Source organism: Balaenoptera ricei, chromosome 19 (genome assembly GCF_028023285.1).
Source record: "Balaenoptera ricei isolate mBalRic1 chromosome 19, mBalRic1.hap2, whole genome shotgun sequence".
NCBI lineage: Eukaryota > Metazoa > Chordata > Mammalia > Artiodactyla > Balaenopteridae > Balaenoptera > Balaenoptera ricei.
Window position 1 is genome coordinate 32,694,828 of NC_082657.1, and position 26,140 is coordinate 32,720,967.

A 26,140-nucleotide genomic window follows, 5' to 3' on the forward strand; every position below is an offset into this window, starting at 1 on the left:
CTAGCTTTCTTCTGACTTGCCATGTAAATAGCCTTCACGCTATTAGGCCTGGGCTCCTCTGGCTGAAGAACAGAGACTGCAGTCGGACCATTAAAACATACGAAGAAGTCCTTCCAACAATACCCCATTTGTTTGTCCTGCCATGGGAAATTTGAAGTTCAGTACAATAATCATAGCATTTGTTGGTATTTAACAGGGATGTGGAAGATCCAGAATACAAACCTGCCCCAGCTATCTTTAAAGATGATATAGAGGTATGCTTTGGATCATGTTTTTAAATCCTCAAATCTAGTTATCCATGTTTTCTTTTGCTTGCTATTTCTCTTGTATGTTTTTCCTTCATACGTTTTCATTATGCATCATTTCTTAGAAATTAGCTAAGTTAGTGACCAACTTAGGTTGCCAGACATCACAGATAACCATTCAGAATTTGCTTGATCTCCTCTTCTAGACAAGCTGGAGGCTGGTTTGGACATATGGATGAAATGGGGATTGCCAACATGCTACACTGCTAGGAACCAAAGAAACACAGTGTTCAGGGGCAGAATCTCAAAGCAGAATAAGAGATAGATACTAAAGGTACACAGCAACAGATAAAGTGATCTGAAGTAGAGGGTGGAGCCCAGAGGAATTCTGAACTGCTAAAGCATAGTTCTAAGTGTTCTATTTATAGACAGTCAAAAGGAAGAAAATGAGTTGGTTGAAAGTACAGAATATAATCTGTTGAGTTGGGAAAATGATGTTAAAAGAGGAGAAGAATTTCTATAACATTTGTGAGACTATATAGTAAAGACTAGACAATGCTGTGGCTGTCAGGTAGAGTTTGTTGGTCTTGGTTGCCAAGGGAATTGGATATTGATGCCTATATGAGGAAGAAAGATGAGGCTTAGGCCAGTGTGTAGCAGTGAGAATGAAATCCAGTAAAGTCAGAACCCTTAAAGGGTAGTACTTTCTGCCAAACAGCACAGGGAAACAAGTAAATTTATCTCAGCATGGTTTCTGGGTAGGGAGAAAATTGTTTCCCCTGAGAATTCATAGCCATAAGCCTGCCTTCTCTTGAGTTTATGGTTTGATTTCTTTTACTTAATCTGCATGGTCCAGGAACTCTCAAGGCAAAAATGTAATATGAAAAGAGATCCCATGCTGGTAATACCCTTGAGGTACTTGGTAAAAACAAACAAAGAAAAAGAACAGTTAGAAGAAATGACTTCAATCTAGATTACACTTGAGTCTTGAAGATAAAACCCTCCATAAAATGAGGTCAAAATCCAAAAATTTTTAATTTATGAGGAGCAATTTACCATGAGTGAATGTTAGCAATACAACAAAGAACAAGATTAGATCTTTAAGAATTTCTGTTAATATATCTCCTGAAATAGAAAATAAAATTTTAAATGATTAAAGACATTAAAGAAAGAACTAGGAAAAAAAGAAAGGCAAAATAAGATTTTAAATGACGAGGGACATATGAAAGAGAATTATATGTAACTTTAGAGGTGAAAAATACTGTCATTGAAATTTAAAACTCAACAAATAAGTTAAACATCCTGCTGGAGAGGCAGATTAGACACAGCTCATGAGAGAAGAAATTATTTAGAAAATAGAGGAAGTTATCCATAATGTAGCATGATGAATCAGTTTGAGCCAATCAGGAGAGAAAAACCACATAGTAATTTGAACTGGGAAAGTTTAATGTAAAGAGTTATTGACTATAATAGGGGGGTTGAAATACTGAGAGATTGACTATAAAGAAGTGACAAGAACTCGAAAGAATATAGGAATAGCCACTACTCCTAAGGCTGTGAGATACAGCACCCAAGGAAGGGTCCTGTCCCCACCAGGGCTGAGGTTGTGACCTTTTGGGGAGGGTATGACCACAGCTCACTAGATGGAAGAAAAGTTTTTGTGCTGCCACACCTGAGCAACTTGCTGGAAATCCACCCTCTAGGGTTGCCAAGCTTTTCTTGGGGAGATGTCTCACCGGAGGCATTCCACTACAAAACCACCCAGCGGGAGGTTGTTCAGGAGAAGCTGCCAGCAAAGCAGTGCTAAAGAAACTGCCTGAACTGCAGGAGCTGGGCACTGAGGAAGCTGCATGTGCTGTAGGAGCTGAGCAGTGGAGGAGCTCACGGGAACCAGGAAGTAAAATGCCTTTCTTCTCCAGCTCCCACTACTGACAAAGCTTAATATCACATTGGCTGGCTAAGAAAAAATAAAGAGCCTAGATCCGTTTTTTTTTTTTCTTAGAGCTGGCAAAAGGTATGAGAGGCAGTAAATTTAGAGCTGAGAGGCAACAAACCGAAAACCAATACAATGGAGTATATAAAAAAACTTTTTAGATACGAAGAGTATAGCATGATAATGTCTGGTGTATGTCTAATAGGCGTTCCAGAGGGACAGACTAGAGAGCATAAGGGAGAAGCCCTATTTTAAGAGTTACCAACTGAGAATTCTTCAGACTTGATGAAATACACGAATCCTCAGATTCAAGAAGTAAAGTGAATCTTGCAGGGATAAATGAAACTAAATCCACTTCAAGAAACATCCTCGTGCAAGTACAGATACACCAAACAAAGAGAAGATTTTTTTTAAAACAACCAGAGGAAAAAGACCCACCTACAAAGGAATGATTATAATTCTAACTTTGGGCTTTCTAAAGCAAAAGTAGAAACTAGTAGTCATTGGAATAAAAACTTAGTTGGTAAGCTCCTTGACATAGGTCTTGGTGATGAGTTTTTTGAATCTGACACCAAAAACAAAAACACAAAAGCAAAAATAAACAAGTGTGACTACGTCAAACTAAAAAAGCTGCACAGCAAAGGAAATCATCAACAAAAGAAAAAGGCAACCTACTCAATGTGAGAAAATATTTGCAAATCATACATCTGATAAGGGGCTAATATCCAAAATTTATAAAGAACTCATACAACTCAATAGCAAAAAAACCCAAACGATCTGATTAAAATATAGGCAGAAGATGTGAATAGACATTTTTTAAAAGAAGACATATAGATGGCCAACAGGTACATGAAGAGTCTCTCTACATCATTAATCATCAGGGAAATGTCAATCAAAACAACAGTGAGATATCACCTCACACTGGTTAGAATGACTATTATCAAAAAGACTAGAAATAACAAGTATTGGCTAGGATGTGGAGAAAAGTGAACCTTGTACATTGTTGGTGGGAATGTAAATTGGTGCAGCCACTGTGGAAAACAGTATGGAGGTTCCTCAAAAAATTAAAAATAGAACTGTCATATGATTCAGCAATCACGCTTATGGGTATTTATCCCAAAAAAATGAAAACACTAATTTGAAAAGATATATGCAGCCTGATCACATGTGGTTTGAAGCTTTATTTACAGTAGCCAAGATGTGGAAACAACTTAAGTGTCTGTCGATAGACAAATGGATAAAAAGAGATAGTGATATATATATATACACATACATACACGTATATTCATATATATATGTGTGTGTATATATACACAATGGAATATTATTCAGTCTTTAAAAAGAATGAAATCTTGCCATTTGCAACAACATGGATGGACCTTGAGAGCATTGTACTAAGTAAAATAAGTCAGAGAAAGACAAATAAATACTGTGTGGTGTCTCTTATATGTGGAATCTAAAAAAAAAATTTTTTTAACTAAGTTGATAGATAAAGAGAACAGATTGTGGTTGCCAGAGGCTTGGGGTTAGAGGCAGGATGGAAATGGGTGAAATGTTTTTCGTTTGGGTTTTTTTAGTTTAAGTAACTTGAATTTTTAAAATTCTATTGCAAAAGAAAGTATTCTATTATAAAGAAAATCAATTCTCTTATTATATCTTGACCCAGTTTCCCTGTGACAAATTTCTGTTTTCTTTTAAAAGGATGATGTTTCCTCACCAGGAGATCTTGTTATAGCAGATGGGGGTAAATAACATTTATTTCTTTACTTAGTATTATTGTAAATTAACATTCCCATGATACCATGAGATCAGTAAACTAATACACTTCTATATGTCTCAAATGTATGTGAAATTTATTGAAGACAGTTGCAATCATTATAGAACATAGTTGATTGGAAATTTAACAATATTTTTAGTTGTAAATCTTTATGCAGTGACTCACTGAATTTTTATAGAATAGGAGCTTTGATGATTTTGTGGCTTGATTATTACACTGGTACGTGACATTCACCATTAAACACACCATTAGTGCTAATTTAATAATCCGTTTCTTATTTGTTCATACACACATTGAGAAACATTCTTTTATCACTCAGTTTCTACAGGCTTTTCTGTATACGGTCTTGCTCCTACTTCCTTCTGATATCAAGATAGAAATGTACTGTCGCTAGAGTACATTCATTCCCAGCTGGTACCCAAGGGGAATAGTGCCTCACCTTCCTGTAATTCAACTAGGAATAAAGGAGTAGTTTTTCCTTAGCATGAATGATTACCACTTGATTATGGTATATATGATTATATTACACCACAGAAATAGAGAGTTAGATATTGCACTTTTATTAGGTGAATGAAAACTTAAAAGTTACAGCATTGTCATATTGAATTTTTTAAAATATATGTTCCTCCCTGATGACTTTTTACGTGTTTCATTCTAATTAAATTGAGATAAACTTAATACAGAAAGCTTTAATTAGAAGAGTTTATAGTGTTCAACTTCTCAATGGATTTCAGTTGGACTTTTAATTTATTTTAGTTACGGCATTGAGTATTTGCCTTCCAGTAAGATATATTAGACCTGGAAATGCAAGAGTTGTATTTTCTGTGCAAATGAAGTTCTCTTTAAATATATAACATTGTAGTTCTTTATTCCACCGTGACCTACTCTTTGAGCTTGCTCTTAAAGTTTGTTGTAATTTTTAGAGCTATAGTTAAAACTTTTTTGAGAGATTTGTTCCGTTTTTGTTTTTCACATAATCAGATTGGAAGAAAAAATTTTAAGTAGGGAAATTTTGCTGCTTTTGTGAGTTCATGACAGTATCTGTTTAGTTTTTGGTTTTTAGGTTTTTTTTTTTAATTGACATGAGTTTCTTTAAATGTAGATGGTCAACTGATGGAGGGTGATAAAATTTATTGGCCTACTCAGTCAGCTTTAACCACACGTTTGAGGCGTCTCATCACTGCATATCAGCGTACTAATAAAAACAGACAAATCCAGCAGATACAACCTGCTTTCTCAGTGCCTGCCAGTGTCATGCAGCCTCTTTATGAAGAAGCCACTCTTAATCCTAAAATGGCAGCCAAGATAGAAAGACAGCAGAGGTAAGACAATAGCACTAAATTTTTAATATATAGTATCTAAATATAGTGTCCATTCTGAAGTCTGTTAGGGTATGATTATCTCACGTCGTGAAAAACGTATGTAGGTAGAGAAGTTGGTCAAAGCAAAATGCTTTATACATACATACACATGTATATAAATATATGTACACACAAATATGGTTAAGCTAATACAGATTATTGCATTTTATAGTTATTAGTCCATACTTTATATTTAATCGTTCTTTTGTCATGTTTATGAACAGTGAGGTATGGGGAAAAATGAAGGTGCAAACTCAAGAATTAAATTATCAATGAAACGTATGTTTAAATTATATGAAATAAATTCCACTGTATCTTATTTTACATGATGACATTAATGAAATATAAGAATGTATGGAAGAGAAGTTCATCTATGCTTTTTACAGAGGATGAACCCTTAAAACTGCTGATGTCAAAGGGGAACAAATAGTAGTAGAACTTCTTGCAAGAGGCTTGTTAGGAAGACAGGCAAACTTCTCTCATCCCAAAAGCTTTAACTTCTTAAAAAGGATAGAATACATGGAAAAGAATAAGAAAGTTTAGCAATAACCTGGCCACCTTATTAAACCTGGATCTTTGGATTTTTTTCTGAACGATAAATCATTGTTCCTTTGTTTCATTTGCAGCACATTCATTGTAACCAGAATTTAGTTAGTCTGACACTTAAGATATTAGCTATCCTAGACGTAATCTTCAGATACTACTACCTACGTAAATTTACTGTTTCAGTTATCTGTCGTTGCGTAACAACCCACCCCAAAACATAGTGACGTAAAACAACATCAGTTTTTTGTTTGTCACGATTCTGTGGGTTGAACAGGTGGTTCTTCTGCTTCCCATGGTGTTGGCTGGAGTGAGGCGAGGGCTGGAAGGTCCATAGTGGCCTCACTCACATGGTTGGCGGTTGGTGCTGACTGCCAGCTGGGAGCTCAGATTCTAAGAGGGAGCATTCCAAGTGGCAAAGGCAGAAGCTGCTGATTTCTTAAGACCCAGCCTCTGCAGTTACAGTGTCACTTCTGCCACCTACTGTTGGTCAAAAAAATCACAGGGCCAACCAGGATTTAAGGGAAAGGGAAATAGGTTGCATCTCTCAAAGCGAACAGTGGCAAAGACTTTGTGACCATCTTTAATCTACCACATACATTTTCCCTCGCTTTAGCAGATCTGGATAATCTTCCTGAAGTACTAGTTTTATCATGATATTTCGTGGCTCTTTATTTAGTATAGGGATAAAGTCTAACTTCTTAATTAATTCGAGTCTCTTCAGTTTAGGCCTCAGCATGCATTACTAATTTTATTCTCTCCTATTCCCTCTTCCTGAATGCCCCACTTAGTCTTGACTCAGTACCCTACTTAAGTTGTTCCTATCACCCAGAATACCCTTCTTGCTACTCTTCAGTCCATACCTCACCCTACTACTCCTTCAGAGTTCAACACATGTTCTATCTCCTCTATTAGTTTTTTTCTCAACCAGACTAGCTCACAGTATTCTCTCTGCTTTCTGCACTCATATAGCACTTATCTAAATAAAACTACTCATTTTCAAAATAATAAAAGATACTGTAATGACATTCATCTTTTCCTTTCCATGTCTTACCTTTCTAACTTGTAAATTCTTTGAAGGTAGGTGTCATATTTTTTGGTGTCCTATGTAATCCTTGAATTTATCCTTTCTTTTCCATTCCTACTTTATCACTCAGGTACAAGGTTCATATGACTTGATTGGTTGGTTTCCCAGACTGACTATTTTTACATCATCATTAATCTTCTTAATGTATCATTATGATAAAAATGGCCTGTTAATGTTTTTCAAAGGTCTTTCTCATATGCTTTTTCTCATTACACAACAAACTTGTAATTGTTAACCAGGGAAAAGATTCTACTGTGTTTGGAGATCTATGGTGTGTGAGGATATTACCCTCTTAAAGTATCTTCAGGAACTTTCAACTGAATAGAGACTATTTTTAGCCAGACATTTAGTGTGTTTTATAAGCTGACCCCAAGCCTGTCTCCCTCTGTCCCCAATACGAGCCATCTCCTTTTCAATCTGGAATAGTCATCATCCCCTTAAAATTAGTAGATTACTTCTACTAATGAAAGTAGATTACTACTAAACAAAGTAGATTACTTCCTACTTTGCTTATTCTGTGCCCTCTTTCTAGTTCCCTCCCTTAATCTTAACCTTGTTCCATCTTAAATGCCACTTTGTGATGCCTTTCTTCATCACTCAAGTTTGAACAGTTCCTTCCATCTTTTGTGCTGTCCTAAATTTCATGGTTTCTATAATACATACAACTGTAAAATAGTACTTTATACTGTAAATATGTTTGAAATGTTTTATCTTTTTCCCAAAGGGAGGGTCATCATATCCTATACAGTCTTGTATCCCATGCATATTTTTTTGCACAGTAAGTATGCAAAAAACTATTATTAAGGAAAAGAAGCACGGTTGGATAGATGAGTCAGCTGGCATTTTAAAATCTATTTCTAAGGAAATAGCCCTGGATTTAATCCTTTAAAGTGTTAGGTACTTGAAATGGTTTTAAATTTTTATTATAGTCATTGTATTTTGCATTAATATTTATTTATTTCCATGAGAAATGTGACTTTTTCTTTAATCTATTCAAAATAGATGGACAAGAAGAGAAGAAGCTGACTTTTATAGAGTTGTATCTACATTTGGAGTGGTGTTTGATCCTGACAGAGGCCAATTTGATTGGACAAAATTTAGAGCTATGGCTAGGCTACATAAGAAAACTGATGATAGTTTGGAGAAATATTTGTATGCATTCATGTCTATGTGTCGGAGGGTTTGTCGTCTTCCTTCCAAAGACGGTATGTCTAAAATTTCTTTTTTTCCTCGTTTCAATCAAAGAAGCAAAATTAGTAAAATTCAGAAATTTCCAGCTATTTTATTTTAGTACTGTCTAATTCAACATTTCACCAGTTTTCCTGAATTGTAAATAAACTCTGCTCAAAGATCCTTTACTCCTTACTTCTACTATTGAAATGAGATCTAAAGAGAATAAAGGTATACATTTAATTTTGAGAAAATAGTGTTTTTATTAGATTTAGATTTATGATTGTGGGAGGTGGAAGATAAAGGATAGCTTTTGGTAAACAGAACTAACCTGTATTTTTAGTCCGTCTTATAGGAACTGTGCTTATAGGGCTTATTTACACAAATAATTTTGCAAGAAGTGAGGGCTCCACTCAAAAGACATTTTAAAGAGTTTTAGTAGGGAAAAAACACCCAGGGCCTTCAAAAAAACAAAACAAAACAAAAACAATCAGAGCTGCTAATGCTCAGCTAAGGGACTGTTCTGGGGTGAATTTAATTGTTTTTGAAGCCCACGTAGGGAGTTTCCATATATCCCTCACTCTTCCCTAATGTTAAAATCTTACATGACTATAGTTACAGTATAATTATTAGCCCAATTAGTACAATACCATTAACTAAAACACCTATTCAAATCTTACCAGTTTTTCTACTGATGTCCCTTTTTGTTCCAGGAGCCCACATTGTATTTGGTTGTTCTTTCTCCTTAGCCTCCTGCAGTCTATAACAGTTCCTCAGTTTTGGGCTTGTTGTTGTTGTTGTTGTTTCTCTTTAATGACCTTGATACCTTTGATCAGTTTTGCCATAAACCCCTCAATTTGGATTTGTCGTGTGTTTTCACACAGTTGGATTGAGGTTATGCCTTTTTTTGCAAGACTACCTCAGAAATGATGTTGTGTCCTTCTTGGAATGTAATGTCAAGGGGTTCATGATGTCGTTATGTCTTATTACTGATGATGTTGCCCTTGATTCTTTGGATTAGCTAGTTTATGCTTCATTTTTCCAGTGTGAAATTGTTATCTTCTCCCCTGTAGTTAACAGATATCTTAAGAAGATACTTTGAGACAACACAAATCCTGTTCTACTCAAACTTTCACCCATTGATTTCAGTAACCATCAGTAGATCTTGTCTGCAACAGTTTTTACTATGCAGTTCTCCTGCAAGGAAAAGCTGTTCCTTCTCCCTAGTCTACTTAATTATTTATTCATATTAGTATTTTTTCATGTGGGTATTTATTTTTTATTCTGTAGGTTATAATCCTTTTGAATGAATCCTCTAATTCATTTTGATGTTCAAATTGTTCCACATTTGGCCATTAGTAACTCCTTCAGGTGGTCTCTACATTATTTCAACAAGCCTCTATCTTTTTTTGAGTACTTCTCAACTGCCAGTATCTCTGCTCACAAAGATATGACCTCATCAAAAGGAGCAGAGTATGGTCTGATGCTGAAACTGAACTATCTCAGGCTAATAGTTCATACACTGTTTGACAATTATTCCCATGTTTCCATCAAATTTTCAGAAAGCCTTTGTTGTCCCTGTGAGTTCACTGTAATGCCCTGAGTTACCTCGGTGCAGTTAAGGATATGTGGACTTAGGTTTGCTTATGGGGTGTTAATTTAACAGTTTTAATTTGTATTTATAAATGAGTTTGAGTGCTTTTCTCTTTGATTAAAACACATAATAGTATGACATTAGCTCATAGGGAATTTCTTAAAAGTAACTTCCTAGTTATATTAACACATCTCCAAAATAACTTTAATGTTTTACTTAACTTTCTATAGATCCAATGTTATATGTTACATGATTTTTAGTACTTCTTTCTAAAATTTATGTTTCTCCTCATTTAAAAATGTTAAAAAGAAATTCTGGAAAGTATACAATGATACTGAGTACAGGTGCATTTTAGAAGTTGCTTTATTTGTTTTAAATCTATAATGAAGTATTTTTGAGGGTAATATGTTTGCTCTCGTTTCAATGTAGAATTGGTGGATCCAAATATTTTTATCCAGCCAATCACAGAAGAACGTGCTTCTAGGACTTTATATCGCATTGAACTTCTAAGGAAAGTAAGGGAACAGGCCCTCCGACATCCACAGTTGTTTGAGCGCTTGAAGCTTTGCCATCCAAATCCAGACTTACCAGTCTGGTGGGAGTGTGGCCCTCATGATAGGGACTTGCTCATTGGAGCTGCTAAACACGGGGTGAGCCGGACAGACTATCACATTCTTCGTGATCCTGAACTCTCATTTATGGCAGCTCAAAGGAACTACAGTCAAAGTAAGATGGCTCATTCAAGGACTTCTACCCCACTTTTACAGCAATATCAAGTAGCACTTTCTGCTTCTCCTCTTACCTCTCTACCTAGGCTCCTAGATCCTAAAGGTATTATTCTAGAGGATGTGAAAGTTAAAAGTGAAAACCTTAAAGAGGAGCCTCAGTTTTCTGAAGAAGAATCTATGACTTCTGAGGAAACCAGGACACTAATAAAGTCTGAGCCTGTAAGTCCAAAGAATGGTGTTTTACCACAGGCTACTGGAGACCAGAAATCTGGTGGAAAAGGTGAAACAGACAGACGCATGGTTGCAGCCAGAACAGAGCCTCTAACTCCAAACCCAGCTTCTAAGAAGCAGCGAGTCCACAAAAGAGGATCAGAGTCTAGTTCTGATTCTGACTCTGATTCTGAGAGATCGTCCTGTTCTTCCAGATCATCTTCTTCCTCGTCTTCCTCTTCTTCTTGTTCCCACTCTCGATCAGGCTCTAGCTCTTCTTCTTCCTCCTCTTGTTCTTCAGCATCATCTTCATCCTCATCCTCGTCCTCCTCTTCCTCATCATCCTCCTCATCTTCATCAGAAGAAAGTGACAGTGAAGAAGAGGAAGTCCAAAAGCGAGGTATATGCATAAAGTGCTTTTGCTATTTTAAGGCAGCATTTCACATGAAAATGAAAAGAATTGATTTGGATCACTTAAGCATATTTTAAATTGTTAGCTTAAATTTTATGTGTACAGATTTTCTTAGAGAAGGACTGCTGAAAACGCAACTAAATTCCTGGTTCTTACTCCGTATTCAATATTCACATTGCAAAATGGGTTAGTCAAACGGGATTAGCGACTTGGCACAGTAATTTTGTTACTTTGTGATTGCCTTAAATTTAGTATTACATCTTTCCTGGAGCAAGTTGATCAGTGAACAAATAAAGGTAATATTTTATAACAGCCACCAGTCCGACTTAACAAGAGTATCATAGGCCCTACTTGGCCCTACTTAGAAAGATCTAGCATAGGAACTTCAGTCTGTCGGTAGTGTTAGGTGGTCCTCTTCGGCGGGTATCCTTATAGCAGTCTAACAGCTCAGGTGCAAGGAAATGAGTCAACATCAAGTGGACACAGGAGCCACTGTGATACCCACAAGAGTGAGAATCTCCTGTAACAACTCCAGAAGCATGACTTTTCAGGGTTACCACAAGGGACATGCCCAATTATGAGAATCCCCTCTTTAGAGAATTATAGCCTCCCCAGCAATATTTGTGTCCTCCCAGTCCAGATATAGTTTACCAATCAGCAGTTTATGTGTTTCCAGGGAAACAGACCTAGAGTGTTAACCATGGGTCAAATTTTCATGCAGAAAGGGATGTTTTGTTAACCCTTTTTTCCTCAAACTCCTTTATGCCACTTATTGTGCTTTTGTTTCAATTTTAAAAATAATGAGTACTTTATTGTATTCTAGGTGAATTTTTTTTTACCTCTAACTTTTCATTTTCAAATATATCTGAATAATTATATAGGATTTGAAAAGTATATGTAAAATTGTGTTATGCAGTCTTTTTAAAACAGTTATAATTGGTTATAATTATTCTTAGCAGAAGGTACCCCTCACGTGAAAGCCTACGATGAAGAAAGCGTCGCATCACTGAGCACTACCCAGGATGAGACCCAGGATAGTTTCCAGATGAACAACGGGACCCCAGAGTCTGCTTACATCCTACAAGGTGGATACATGCTGGCAGCTTCGTACTGGCCAAAGGTAAATGAGTAATTTCTTGCTGGAATAGGTCATTTTTTGAGTATTTTTCTATATTTCTTTAATGATAGATATTATGTAGTAAAAAAAGGTCACTTATATGTGCGATGACATTTTGGTGTTAGCATTAAAAGTATCAAATATGACTGTCAAGTAAATTAGGTCTACTTAAATGTATGTGTTTCTCAATATAACCTTAGAATATTTAGAAGAAAAGGTAATGAATGCTTATGTTCACATACAAGTTAGTATTCAGGTGCTTCTTTATGAAATAAGTGCTTTTAAGTGGGTCTTCTTGAAGAAATTTACCAAGCCAGTTGTGACCTAGAAAAAAGATTCATTTAAGTACATGTACCTATAGTGGTGGAAGTTCAGATTGGATTAAGACAGCTCTCCTTCCAGTATGTGACTAGGCTAGTAGAAGAGTACTTACCTTTAGGAGTGAGGTTGGGAAATAAATGGCAGAGAAGAGAACTCTCTACTCTTCTGTATACTTCTGAGTTGTTTGAACTTTCTACAAGGAACCCGTGTTACTCTTAAAAACAAAAGAACAGAAAAATATCTTTATAGTATAATATTTTTTAATGTCACCAATGGGAATTTGTATAGAATTGTAAATGTATGTGAGAATATGTATGCATACCAAATACACATATGTTGTACCAGGGTTAAATCCATCAAGGCTGTGATCCCCAAAGTTCTGACTTAATTATTAAAATTATCCTTTGATGTTCATGCTTTTCCAGGATCGTGTGATGATCAACCGGTTGGACAGTATTTGTCAAACAGTTCTGAAAGGGAAGTGGCCTTCAGCTAGAAGAAGTTATGATGCCAATGCAGTGGCTTCTTTCTATACCACAAAGCTGCTGGACAGCTCTGGCGCAGCTACAGAACATAGCGAGCCCAGCGTGCCCACTCCTGCAGGTGCTGGCGTTAAAGAAGAACACGATCAGTCAACACAGATGTCAAAGGTGAAGAAGCATGTACGAGAAAAGGAGTTTACAGTGAAAATCAAAGACGTATGTTTATTTTTATTGCCCTAGGACCTGATTGCGATTGCGGTGTGCAGCATGCTTTTCCTGCAAATGGCTGCCTGCTCTTACTCTTACTTCCTTCACATACTTGTTTTCTGGCATTTGGATTGTTTTCTTTTAGATATCCAGGTTATTAAACTTGAATATTCTACTAGAGGAATCATCATTAAATATATTTTTCTACCTATACTTCTGAAAATAGTCCTTCTGCAGATCAAGATGCTTTCTTAAACAGTCTGACAATTTCTTATTTTTTGGTTCTTTTATATAGTATTCACATGGTATGTCAGTGCACTTCGTGTTTTAAACATTTAGCATGCCCTGTTACCAGTAAGTTTCATTGTTCAGTATGATTTTTGAAGCTAAATTGATTACTCAGTGTCTAAAAACATGGGTAATGTCTTCTAGTATGTCATGTGAATAGTGTACACAGAGACATAGGTCAGAAGCTGAAAGGGTTACAATGTACTAGTCACATGAAAAGCTTTGTTTTGCTCAGAAAAGTATATGTAATACCTGGATGTTTTTCATTTAAGATAGAAATTTTAATATTCATTATAGAAATTGATTAAATGTTTTTCTCCAATTGATGTATGAATAAGAGAACATGATTAACTTTTCAGGGTTTTTAACTTCACTTTTTCTAAGTAAAAGATGTCTCTCAATATACTATGAGTTTTTTTTTTTAATCATTTCTTTCTTATTAATGGTGTTTGTTTAACAGGAAGGTGGTTTGAAGTTGACATTTCAGAAGCAAGGGCTTGCTCAGAGAAGGCCGTTGGACAGTGAAGATGGTGCTCTAGGGCAGCAGCAGTACCTCACTCGACTTCGGGACCTTCAAGGTGCGTCAGAGACCAGCCTCGCCAGTTTTCCAAAATCCATGCCAGGATCAGGTGAATATGCTAGTAATCATTGCCTCAGCATGAAATAGTCCATCATTTGCAAATCCTTTTTTACTTACTCATAGAATACTTAACAAGAACCAGATTGTTACTACTTTAAACAGCCCTCTTATTATTAGAAAGCTCTAATTATCACAAAATTTCTTCTTATTTGGAAGCAAACTTTGCCTGCAATTGGTTCTTCTTAGTGACTGAAGTTCTGTCTTCAGAGGCGTCACAGAATTAACCTAGTCCTATGTTTGCATGATAATCTTAACATTTGGAAAACAATGATCATATCTCCCCTTGGGATGATATTTTGTACTAACCTTTTGACTATTTGAATCAACAAGTATTTATTGAATACTGAATTGGTGCCCTGTGTTCTGTGCTCTCTAGCACTGAGGAATCCATCCATAAGCAGTTTTTTTTATTTTGTTTATGTTGATCTAGTTGTACTTTAATTTTTCTGCGTCCCTCTTAAAGTATGCTGTCAAGAATTGAGAATTTTAGTTAAGAGCAGCTGAGTCTTAAAATGTATGGACCACAGCATACTAATCGTAAAAAATGTAACTTTTCGATTAAAAGCAGGTACGTGACTGGAATTTCCTTTATACCTCCATATACATAGGGCTAAGGACTCTATTTCAGTATTCTACTAAATTCGTTTGCCATACAATAGCTTGTAAACATTTCAAAACTCCTGTGCCTGTGTACAATGTGTGGAATTCCTGAAGTTTGGGAAAATAGTGCTTTATTATAGGTGTTAAATTGATTGCCGTTTCCAGTTGCTGCTCTTACCGCTTTCTAATTATAAATTATAATTAAATTATCAATTAGAGTCATCAGACTTACTTTTGTCTCTTACGGTTTTATTAACCATTCAGTGTAAGTCTCCAATTACTGGACTTTCAGACACGTATGAATGAGCCACAGTTCTCTTACTGAAGTATAAATCCCCCAAATTGTGATTTACAATGGCAAGGAGCTCTTTTTTTCGTGAGAAAATGGGAAGAGATGGGGAAGATAAGCTCTGGGCTTTTTTCCCAACCTGAGTGGGTTTAATAATACCACTGCTTGTACCTTGATAAGTTCATAACTCTATAAAGTGGGATTGATACGTCTATCATCTGAACATTTTAATGCTATTGCAGCTGAAGATTGTACAGTCTTTGCCTATAAGTAATTCTTTGATAAATAATACTGTTTTAATAGTATCAATAATAACACTAATTTGCACCTATACCAAATATTAAAAAGCCTCAAACATTAAAACTAGATAGAATTATCTAAGAATTGTATCTCATCCATCTTGATAATTGCAAATGTGAAATCTATTTTTTTTTTTGGCCGTGCCATGTGGCATGCGGGATCTTAGTTCCCCAGCCGGGGATTGATCCCTTGCCCCCTGCATTGGGAGCTCGGAGTCTTAACCACTGGACCACCAGAGAAGTCCCTGTAAATGTGAAATCTAGCTCTGTCTTCCTACATGACTCTTAGGAAACCTGCTAACATTTTTTAACCTTTTCTTGTTCGCGAAGTGAGGAGTTGGGGTCGATGGAGAGGTAGCATTGTTAGGTGGATTAAATAATATACGTAAAGTGACTAGTATGGAACTTGACACATAATTAGATGCTAAACAGATGTTAAAATTAGGTTTTAGAATTAGATGCTCAACAACTGCTATTATAATTCTTCGTATTAAGCCCTTTTTATGTTTGTATGGGCACCCCTGAATTTTATCTAAAAGCTTTGAGTGAAGATACATCATATAATGTAAATTAATTAATGAAGGACAGTAAAATAGCATAAATTATAAGAGGACAAAACTAAAGAGCCTATTCCAGAAACCACCTGGAATAGTACACAAAAGATGGTAGAGCCAAACAGCCTGGGTTTGAATTCTGTCATTTACCACTGTTGTGACATTGGGCCTGAGACATAATGTTTCTGATCACATTTATAAAATGGGCTTAATACCTCTGTGTTTTGTTTGTTTTGTTTTTGGTAATTTAAGAAAACATTTGTAAAACCTAGTCCAGGGTATGGCACCTAGTAGGCATTCAATAGAAAGAAGGTATTTTTAATATTGTTATAATTACATCTAAGATAAAGACAACACAGGCTTTATAGAGTAGAGTAGGTTAAATTTTCCATTTTGGATTCTAGGTTAAAATAAATCAGTAATGTTTATTAAAATCACTCTCAAAAAGAAGTCAAGGTAGCTGGGTTTGTTGTTGTTGTTTTAAAAAAATGAAAGAAGTCAAGGGAGTATATAATTTGCCAAATTGGCTATGTTTATAAATGACCAAATAGGATTTGTTTATAAATATATACTTTGGTGTGTATACTAATGTTTTTCCATAGATAATTGTATTAAGTACTTTCCTTTTTATATAGCACTGGGATAGCAGTAAAGGGAAAGTAAAAGAAACTTAAGACGGTCTCTGCCTTTCAGTTGCTTGGTAGACTAGACCTACATGTTAAAATATTAGACAATACATTGATAATGTATCTTGCCACACAGCATTATAGTTAATAAATGTTGGAAAAGAGAGAAGTCACTGCTGTCTAGAGACTTAGGCAGAGTCCTGTGGAAGAGGCAGAATTGAACAGAATTTATAAGAGGAAGATTAGATAATGGTCTTTCTGGAAAATGACATTGAGAGAGAGTCAGGGAATAGCTTGAACCAGAGACTTGATGTTGGGAAAATTGTATGGTTTTAGGATAAGACTGACCTAGCTACTGTTTAAATTCTTACTGGAGAGATATTTGTATAAGGTCAGAGACTGCTTAGCAAAGGTAAACCTAGATTATGGGCAACATCAAAAATTGAGCTGGGGAGGGGATTGGGTTGGTGGTCAGGCAGGAATGAGGCTTAATGTAAGGCATTTCATTCATACTAGAATAGGAAGCCATGAGAAGTTCTTATAAAACAGAATAGTACTTTTAAAAGTAGTATTTTAGGAAAGTTATTCAATTATTACAGTTAAAATGTACTATAGTGAAAGTGTTTTCAAATATTCATAATATTTTGTTAATCTGATTTTAATGAAATAATGAAAGCTGTTCTTTTTTAATAATACGTCACATTCCTCAGTGCTTTCATATGCAAAAATAATTTTTAATCATTGTAATTAGTTATTCCTTACTAATTATGAATTAAGGTATTTTTTGTAACTGAGATGTGAGGAGAGTGACTTGCATAGGATTCCACAGCCAGCCAAAGGGAAATGTCTTTCAGGGATACATAGGACTTGGTCAAAAATTCTCCTTGAATGATTGAAAATGCATTTCTCGCTACAAATTGTGAACCATTTTAAGCAAACATCTCATTCTTAATATTTTCTTTCATAAGAGTGTTCTAGATTACGTACTCTTTAAGGATAGGAACTGTGTCTTACTCACCTTTGAATCATCACAGTGCTTTGTACATAGCTGTTTGATAAATGTGTATTTATTTATTAGGAAAAAAATGAATGCATGGAACTGTTTCATTCATACCTCTTACATTTTTTAGTGAGTGCCTACTGAAATGAAGAGCAAGAAGGGTCAGTTTAATTTGGCAAGAAACAGTGGTGATCTTAAAGAAAATACCTTAAATAGGCTGGGACAGGAGCGGACTGTGGGAAATTGAGGAGTGAGTTTGTCGTGAGAAAGAGGAGCATAATAGCGACCAACTTTTCAAAAGTTTTGAAGGTTATGAAAAAGCCGAAAGAAGTTTATTTTTTGTTTGAGTTGGGCCATGTTTTTAAGTTGATAAGAATCTAATGTAGAGTAAGATATTTTGGCACAAAAAAACAAAGATAAATGATAAAACAAACTTTTAGAAAAAGTAGGAATTAATGGGTTCAAAAAAGGGGGAAAGGTTTGTCTTGTACATGAGAAAGGCATGGTTCTTCCTCTAAAATGGGACAAAAGAAAAGATGTGTGACTATCCAGGGGAGAAATTTGAGGAGACAGGTCAAAACTTGAAAGAGATCTAGATTACAATTCTCCTGGTTTTTGAATGAGAAATGGGGTGGTATTTTTAGTCCAAGAATTGCTTGATTTAGTCTGACTGCTTGTAAAATAAGAACTAAATTTCTATGTATTTTTTTGAATAAACTTTTTCTTTGATTATGAGTATCATTACAACTATTAATTATTTATTTTATTGGAGTATAGTTAATTTACAATGTTATATTAATTTCTGCTATACAACAGAGTGATTCAGTTATACATATATATACATTCTTTTTCATATTCTTTTCCATTATGGTTTATCACAGGATATTGAATATAGTTCCCTGTGCTATACAGTAAGACCTTGTTGTTTATCCATTCTCTATATAATAGTTTGTATCTGCTAATCTCAAACTCCCAATCCATCCCTCCCCAACCCCTGCAAAATGTCTATGTATTTAGAAAAGTAATTACTTTTAATTTAAGAACTAGATTTTTATCACTCTTTTGCATTTTTAATTTGTTAGGTACTCCCATTCAATCAACCCTTGGTGCCAATGGAGTTTTATTAGACAACCAGCCTGTAGTCAAAAAAAGGCGGGGAAGGAGGAAGAATGTAGAAGGTGTTGACATCCTCTTTTTCAACAGAAATAAACCACCTAATCATGTAAGTAAAGTAATGCTTAAAAACTACTGATCCTTGAGTCCAAAATTCAATTCTAGTAAATATACATATTGCTGTTCGTGAATGTTTTGTAGAATAATAAAGATAACTAGAAAATTAGGAGTATACTATATAGCTTTAGATTGTATCTCAGTAGAATCCAGCACTGGCCAAGATTCATGAAAATTTTAAATTTGAAATATTTAGCAGAACTTTAAACAACTTTTTTTTTCCTATTCAAAAAGAATTGCTTCATTGGACCAAAATCAGAATGCTAAAGCATGGAAATAAAATTGTCATTTGATGTTTTTCTACAGGTTACTTTAGGCTTAACCACCTCACAGATTTCTACAGGGATAAATCCAGCACTATCCTATACTCATCCTCAAGGAATTCCTGATACAGAAAGTCCCGTTCCAGTTATTAATCTTAAAGATGGGACAAGACTTGCAGGCGATGATGCACCGAAGAGAAAGGATTTGGAAAAATGGCTTAAGGAGCACCCAGGTTATGTGGAAGATTTAGGAGCTTTTATTCCTGTAGGTGATGCCTTATAAAACTTGGTATATTTTACCTCTATGATTGGTCACACCTATAATGATGAAGCATAAACTCTCACCCACTTATGTGTTCTGCCCAAGATTCAGGAAAATTAGCAGAAAAAAATAATGACCATCTTTCCCATGATACAATACAATATCATTTTCCATTTTTCCATTCTGCATTCAATAAGTGTTTAAGTAATAAAAACCATCTCTCATATACAGAGTACTATCATAGACCCAATGAAGGTTGTACAGTTACAAAACTTGCAATCTTTTCCCACAAATAGTTTATTTTAAAATAATAAAAATGATCATAGTAAACATTTATTGAGACTTAGCTGTGTGCCTGGCTTTATACTTAGCATGGATTACCTAATTTAACACCCCCTAACTTTATCAGAATGGCATCATTATAACTTTATAAAGAAATGGAAATACTGAATTTTAAAATATTGGGCTGGCCAAAAAGTGCCTTCGGTTTTTAAGTAAAAATAAAAGACGCAGTTTTCATTTTCGCCAAGAACTTTATTTAACAACATATTCACCATTTTGTTCCACTACCTTCTGCCATTTTTCAGGCAACTTCATAATTCCATCTTCCCAAAACTTTTTAATCTTGTTAAGCAAAGAACTCTTCCAGGTGCCTTTTATAGTCTTCCAAGGAATTGAAATTTTTTCCATTAAGAGAATTTTGTAAAGACCGAAATAAATGGAAATCTGAAGATGCAATGTCTGGTGAATATGGTGGATGAATCAGAACTTCCCAGCCAAGCTGCAACAGTTTTTGCCTGGTCATCAAAGAAACATGCAGTCTTGTGTTATCCTGATGGAAGAGTATGTGTTTTCTGTTGACTAATTCCGAACACTTTTCATTGAGTGCTGCTTTCAGTTGGTCTAACTGGGAGCAGTACTTGTTGGAATTAATAGTTTGGTTTTCCGGAAGGAGCTCATAATAGAGGACTTCCTTCCAATCCAACCATATACACAGCATCACCTTCTTTGGATGAAGACAGACTTTGGTGTGGTTAGTAGTGGTTCACTTCGCTTGCCCCACTATCTCTTCTGTTCCACATTGTTGTACAGTATCCACTTTTCATCTCCCGTCACAATTTGTTTTAAAAACGGAACGTTTTCATTACGTATAAGTAGAGAATCACATGCAGAAATACGATCAAGGAGGGTTTTTTCCGCTTAACTTACATGGAACCCAAACATCAAAGCGATTCACATAACCAAGCTGGTGCAAATGATTTTCAACGCTTGATTTGGATATTTTGAGTATGTCCGCTGTCTCCCGCGTGGTATAATGTTGATTGTTCTCAGTTATGTCTCAGTTTGATCACTATCAATTTCAACTGGTCTACCCGACCATGGAGCACCATCCAGCGAGAAATCTCTAGCACGAAACCTTGCAAACCACTTTTGAGGGCTTCCCTGGTGGCGCAGTGGTTGAGAATCTGCCTGCCAATGCAGGGGACACGGGTTCGAGCCCTGGTCTGGGAAGATCCCACATGCCGCGGAGCAACTAGGACCGTGAGCCACAACTACTGAGCCTGTGCGTCTGGAGCTTGTGCTCCGCAGCAAGAGAGGCCGCAATAGTGAGAGGCCCGCGCACTGCGATGAAGAGTGGCCCCCACTTGCCGCAACTAGGGAAAGCCCTTGCACAGAAACGACCCAACACAGCCAAAAATAAATAAATAAATAAATAAAAAATAAAAAGGAATTCCTTTAAAAAAAAATACTAAAGTCTGAATGTAAGCTCTCCAAGCATATTTTTAAATAACCACTTTTGACACATTCAATCAGTCGCAGCCCTTTCTCCATATACTGCACAAATCTTTTTTTGTGTTTCAGTTGTGTTTTTACGTTTCTTGAAATAATAAAGCTTAATATGCCGAAAATGTTGCTTTTTTTCTTCCACCTTCGGTATTAAAATGGCTACGCAAAAATTCACCAATTTTGATGTTTTTTTTTAAATGCACCCTGATATGACAGCTGTCACAATACAATCTAACAAAATTGTTTTGAATGAAGTTAAAGACAACTAAGTGCTACTAGAGCCATCTTATGGAAAACACCAAATGAACCTTTTGGCCAACCCAGTAAATAGTGCAAGGCCACGCAGCTAATAAGTCTTAAATCCACTGTCCAAACTACTACACTTAAGATCTCATAAGAATACAGCTTCTGGTTCTCTTCAGATGCATGGTTTATATTAGTCAAAGATGAGAACAGATATATTCATTTGCATTTTTCTTATCCTCTGAAATACTTGCTACTCACTATCTTATGGGCATATGGCTTTCTTACTCATAGAAATCTGTTATTTAAGTTTGTAATGCTTTACTGTCAGATGTTGACGTACCAAATTTTCTATCAGTCTCTCTTGATGTTTCTATATATTTTATAAGGTAAAAGAGTAATGGCATATCCTCTGTACAGTGAAGCTAGTGGGCTTGTTCTGTCTGCTTCCATTATGAAGATTAATTGGATAACCCATTGAAGTCATCCCCTACCCCATGAACTTCTTAAGGGCTATCTTATTCACCTTGTATCCCCAGGACTTAGCACATAATTCCTGATACAGAGGATGGTATCTAGCTCCTTGTAAATATTTACTGAGTCAATGATTTAAAAAATTTTAAATGAAAGTCTTTTGGAGACTTAAAAGTGCTATATAAAGGTAAAGTGATTGTTATTTTATTAACAGAAAAAAATTCATTACCTTGTTTTTTCATGCGAAAGAACCACAAAAGCTCCAGTCCCTAGAATGTGACTGTGTCTGTAATATATATTTTTATATACTTGTATCTGTAATATATATTTAGTTTAATACTTTACATTGCTATTATTGTCCCCAAGAGGTAACCTGGTAGTCTAAAATAGGGAGCCTCAGTCTTGGCTTTTGAATGCCTTTCATATCCCTAATTTTTTCAAAAGATGCCACAAATTCTCAAATAAACTTTCACTTAATTCTTTTGATTTAAAAAAAAAGCCAAATAAAGCTCTTATAATTATGAGGGGAAGGGTTGTCAGTAAGGTGAGCAGTCATAAAATGAGTATTGCAATTCTAAAAATAATGAGAATTGTTAGTTTAACCATATACTTATTAACATGTTAGAAAACAACATTCATTTATTCAGTCAGTAAATTTTTATCGGGCAACTATTATGTGCTAGTTACTATTTAAAGGGATTTAGGAAAAAACAGTGAACAATATAAAGTTCTTGCCCTCGTGGCAGTTATACTCTAGTCTCTGAAGATTGTCATACCTCTCTCTTACCACTGCAAAGGAATCTTTATTACTTTTTTTTCAACTTATAGCAGTTCATCATTTTCACTGCAAATAAACATTTTGTCCTAATTTTTTTTTTTTTTAGAGCTTTGTGTCTTGATCTTGCTTTTTTTTAAAAAAAATATTTATGTATTTATTTATTTATTTTTGGCTGTTTTGGGTCTTCGTTTCTGTGCGAGGGCTTTCTCTAGTTGCGGCAAGCGGGGGCCACTCTTCATCGCGGTGCGCGGGCCTCTCACTATCGCGGCCTCTCTTGTTGCGGAGCACAGGCTCCAAACGCGCAAGCTCCGTAGTTGTGGCTCACGGGCCCAGTTGCTCCGTGGCATGTGGGATATTCCCAGACCAGGGCTCGAACCCGTGTCCCCTGCATTAGCAGGCAGATTCTCAACCACTGCGCCACCAGGGAAGCCCCATGTCCTAATTTTTTATATAACTTTATTATTAAGCTTTTAAAACATTGTTATAAGTAGCATTTGTTGGAGTACAGAATACAAGATAACGACTGGTATGATTTCCCAAGGGCACTTTACATTACTGGTGTCTTGGATCTCACACTTTGCTGTGGTATCTCTACAACAAAATGATCATAACGTGATATATGTACTATACCAGTGGTATGTATAAACTGCCATGGAAACTGATAAAGGAATAATTACTCTGCCCAGGCAAAGTGTCTGGGAAAAGATAGAAAACAGAGCTGACATATGACTGGTGGATGATAAAAGAATAAGTAGGCGTTTGACCAGGTTAATACTGGTCAAACGCCTACTTATTCTAGGCAGGATAAGAGGAGGATACTCTAGGCATCATAGAACAATTATGAAGAGAGTCTAAAAAGGATATAGTCATAAAACAGTGACTAGTCTGATATTCCAGAGTATGTGAGGGAATGAGTCGGGTAATAGTAATTGGATAGAAAAGGTGAATTCAGACCAGGCTGTGATGGGACTGGTATGCCATGCTGAAGAGTTTGAGTTTTAGTCTGTTGGAATTTCTAATTATTTAGAAATGACTGCAGACATCAAGCCCTACTTTGTTAACAGTTGTTAACAGAGGTGAGCAGCATGGTTTGGTGGAAAGAGTTTTTATTGCCACCTATTGCCACCTGCTAGCTGCATGACCTTGATTCCCATTTGTAAAATAAGAATAATATCTTTGGGGGACTTCCCTGGTGGTCGAGTGGTGGAGACTCTGTGCTCCCAACGCAGGGGGACCCACGTTTGAACCCTGGTCGGGGAACTAAGATCCCACATACCGCAACTAGAGAGCCTGCGCACCGCAACTACTGAGCCCACATGCTGTACAGCCTGCCCGCGCACTCTAGAGCCTGCATGCCTCAACGAAGACCCAGAGCAGCCAAAATAAATGAATACATTTTTTAAAAAAAGAATAGTATCTTTGAGTATTGTGAGGATTATGTAAAAAGAGATAAGAAAGTTTATTAGTGAGATGAAGAGAAATGAAAGCCAGTAGTACACATATAAGTGGTTTCAGAGCGCTGAGAAAAGCTGATGTTTCAGGTGAAATTCATCAGGAGAAAATGTAAAGAGGAGGCTCTTCCAGCATTATTGATAACTCCTTCAAGTAACACTCTAGAAATACAGTGATCTTTGAGGGCATTTAAGGAAAGAACTAGCAATGTCCTCATTTCAGGAGCCTACTTCCATATAGAAGATAATACTGATCATTATTAATAATTGTTTAAATATATAATTTGAGGAAAAGGTTCATGTAACATTGTCTTATTCAGCATTTTTATTAATAAATATAAAAATATTTAAACCTTAAATATTTTTATCGTATAGCTATGGGGTAAATTCTTTAATATGATATATTGAAGATATGTGATAGAATATATATAAGATATAATATAAATCTTCAATATATAATATAAACAGTTGACCCTTGGACAGTATGGGGGTCAGAAGTACTGATGCATGCCCCCCCCCACAGCCAAAAATTTGAGTATGACTTTACAGATAGCCCTCTATGTCCTCAGTTCCGCATCCCTGGGTGCAGTCAACCATGGATCGTGTAGTCCTGTAGTACATACTTATTGAAGAAAATCCACATATGAGTGGGCCTGCACAGTTCAGACCCATGCTGTTCAAGGGTCAACTGTATTAATATATCTTATCGATAACATATCTTCAATTTTATATGACTAAATTTCTTGGATCAGCTTATTTGTACTAGTTGCACAGTTAAAGATTTTCAAGCCATTCCTTTGTCCATATATTTTAGAGAATGCAGCTCCATGAGGGGAGACCCAAGCAAAAAAGGCATCGTTGCAGAAACCCCAATAAACTAGATGTGAATAGTCTCACTGGAGAAGAACGTGTTCAGCTGATTAACAGAAGAAATGCCAGAAAGGTATTTATATATTTGTTGTTAATTTTTCATGTTGATTCACTGCTTAAGAGATCTCCAGAACACTATTTCGTTATGCAGTATTTTCTAACAGACCTGGTTGGGTTAAATCTAGCAGATTTGCGGGAAAAGACATGGACTACAATTTTATGCAGTCCAATTTCAAATCTCACGTCTTTGTCTAAGCTGTTGAATGAAATAAGCAAGTTAGTTTACACTATCTGTGCCTAAGCAGTGGCCCTGAGCAAGAGCACTACATCTAAGTCAGTGGTTCTCAAAAGGGGGCAGCTTTGTCCTTCAGGGGACATTTAGCAACGTCTGGAGACATCTTTGGTAGTCACAACTTTGGAGTAAGGAGGTGGGTGTTGGGGAGGTGGTGAGCAGGGGAAGGATGCTAGTGGCATCTAGTGGGTAGAGGCCCGGAATGCCGCTACACCTCCTGCAGCACAGGGGACAACCCCTACAACACCAGTCCAAAATGTCTGTAGTGCAGAAGTCGAGAAACTCTGTTGAAAGGGGACACTATTCTCATCATGGCCATTATAGATTTATATATTTATCACGTGATTTTCCATCATTTGGCTGTTAAGTGTCTCGTTCTATCAAAATGGGCATGTTACATAATTTTCTGATAGATGGAAATAAAATGTCTTAAACAAAGGTACCTTATACACTAATAGTACCCCTGTGTTTACCTTCTTGCTTTATTGATTCATGAATGGTAAGAGTCAGGTTTTTCCAGAGTCTATTTCTGAACCAAATGTGGCTCAACATTTGTTTCCCCAAATTGTGTCTGTTTTATGTTTGGATTGGTATATGTCTCTTTTACCTCCTATAGTAAATGATAGAACACTTGTGGCACCCTTTTGTAAGTTCACAGCTTTGACGTTTTTATTGTTTTCTATTCTGATGAGCAAGCAACAAAATAAGTAAGAAAGAAGAAATGGCCTCAGAGTAAGAACAGCAAATTTCTCCTTGAGTTCCTTCACTCACAAATTAAATTACCCTACATAGGTCACATTAATTCCCTAGTTCTGTCTTGCTCTCTGTTAAATGACCTCACTGCTAGTATAAAAATGCATGAAATCATTTGACTTTCTCAGAAGAAATATTGAAATTGGAAGAAAACCACTTTTAAAATAACAATTGTCTTAATATGATCGTATGCCCTAACTCATTAAAATTAATACTGATTTTTCCCCAATTTTGTAGAGATAGCTTATTCAGC

The 26,140-nt window shown here is 35.9% G+C and overlaps 1 protein-coding gene across 18 annotated transcripts in view; it reads left to right on the plus strand.

Annotated features, from left to right (window-relative positions):
- CHD9 (chromodomain helicase DNA binding protein 9) overlaps positions 1-26,140 on the plus strand; it is a 244,283-nt gene that overhangs the window by 210,531 nt on the left and 7,612 nt on the right. For 13 of the 18 annotated variants that reach the window (XM_059905419.1, XM_059905418.1, XM_059905417.1 and 10 more), the window contains 11 exons: positions 197-254; positions 3,880-3,922; positions 5,058-5,277; positions 7,949-8,151; positions 10,140-11,048; positions 12,017-12,180; positions 12,924-13,196; positions 13,936-14,104; positions 18,566-18,705; positions 19,020-19,241; positions 24,787-24,915. In XM_059905419.1, coding sequence (XP_059761402.1) covers positions 197-254; positions 3,880-3,922; positions 5,058-5,277; positions 7,949-8,151; positions 10,140-11,048; positions 12,017-12,180; positions 12,924-13,196; positions 13,936-14,104; positions 18,566-18,705; positions 19,020-19,241; positions 24,787-24,915 — 2,530 coding nt within the window. The remainder of the gene's footprint in view (positions 1-196; positions 255-3,879; positions 3,923-5,057; positions 5,278-7,948; positions 8,152-10,139; positions 11,049-12,016; positions 12,181-12,923; positions 13,197-13,935; positions 14,105-18,565; positions 18,706-19,019; positions 19,242-24,786; positions 24,916-26,140) is intronic. The other 5 variants (XM_059905427.1, XM_059905431.1, XM_059905429.1 and 2 more) reach the window with 4 other exon arrangements.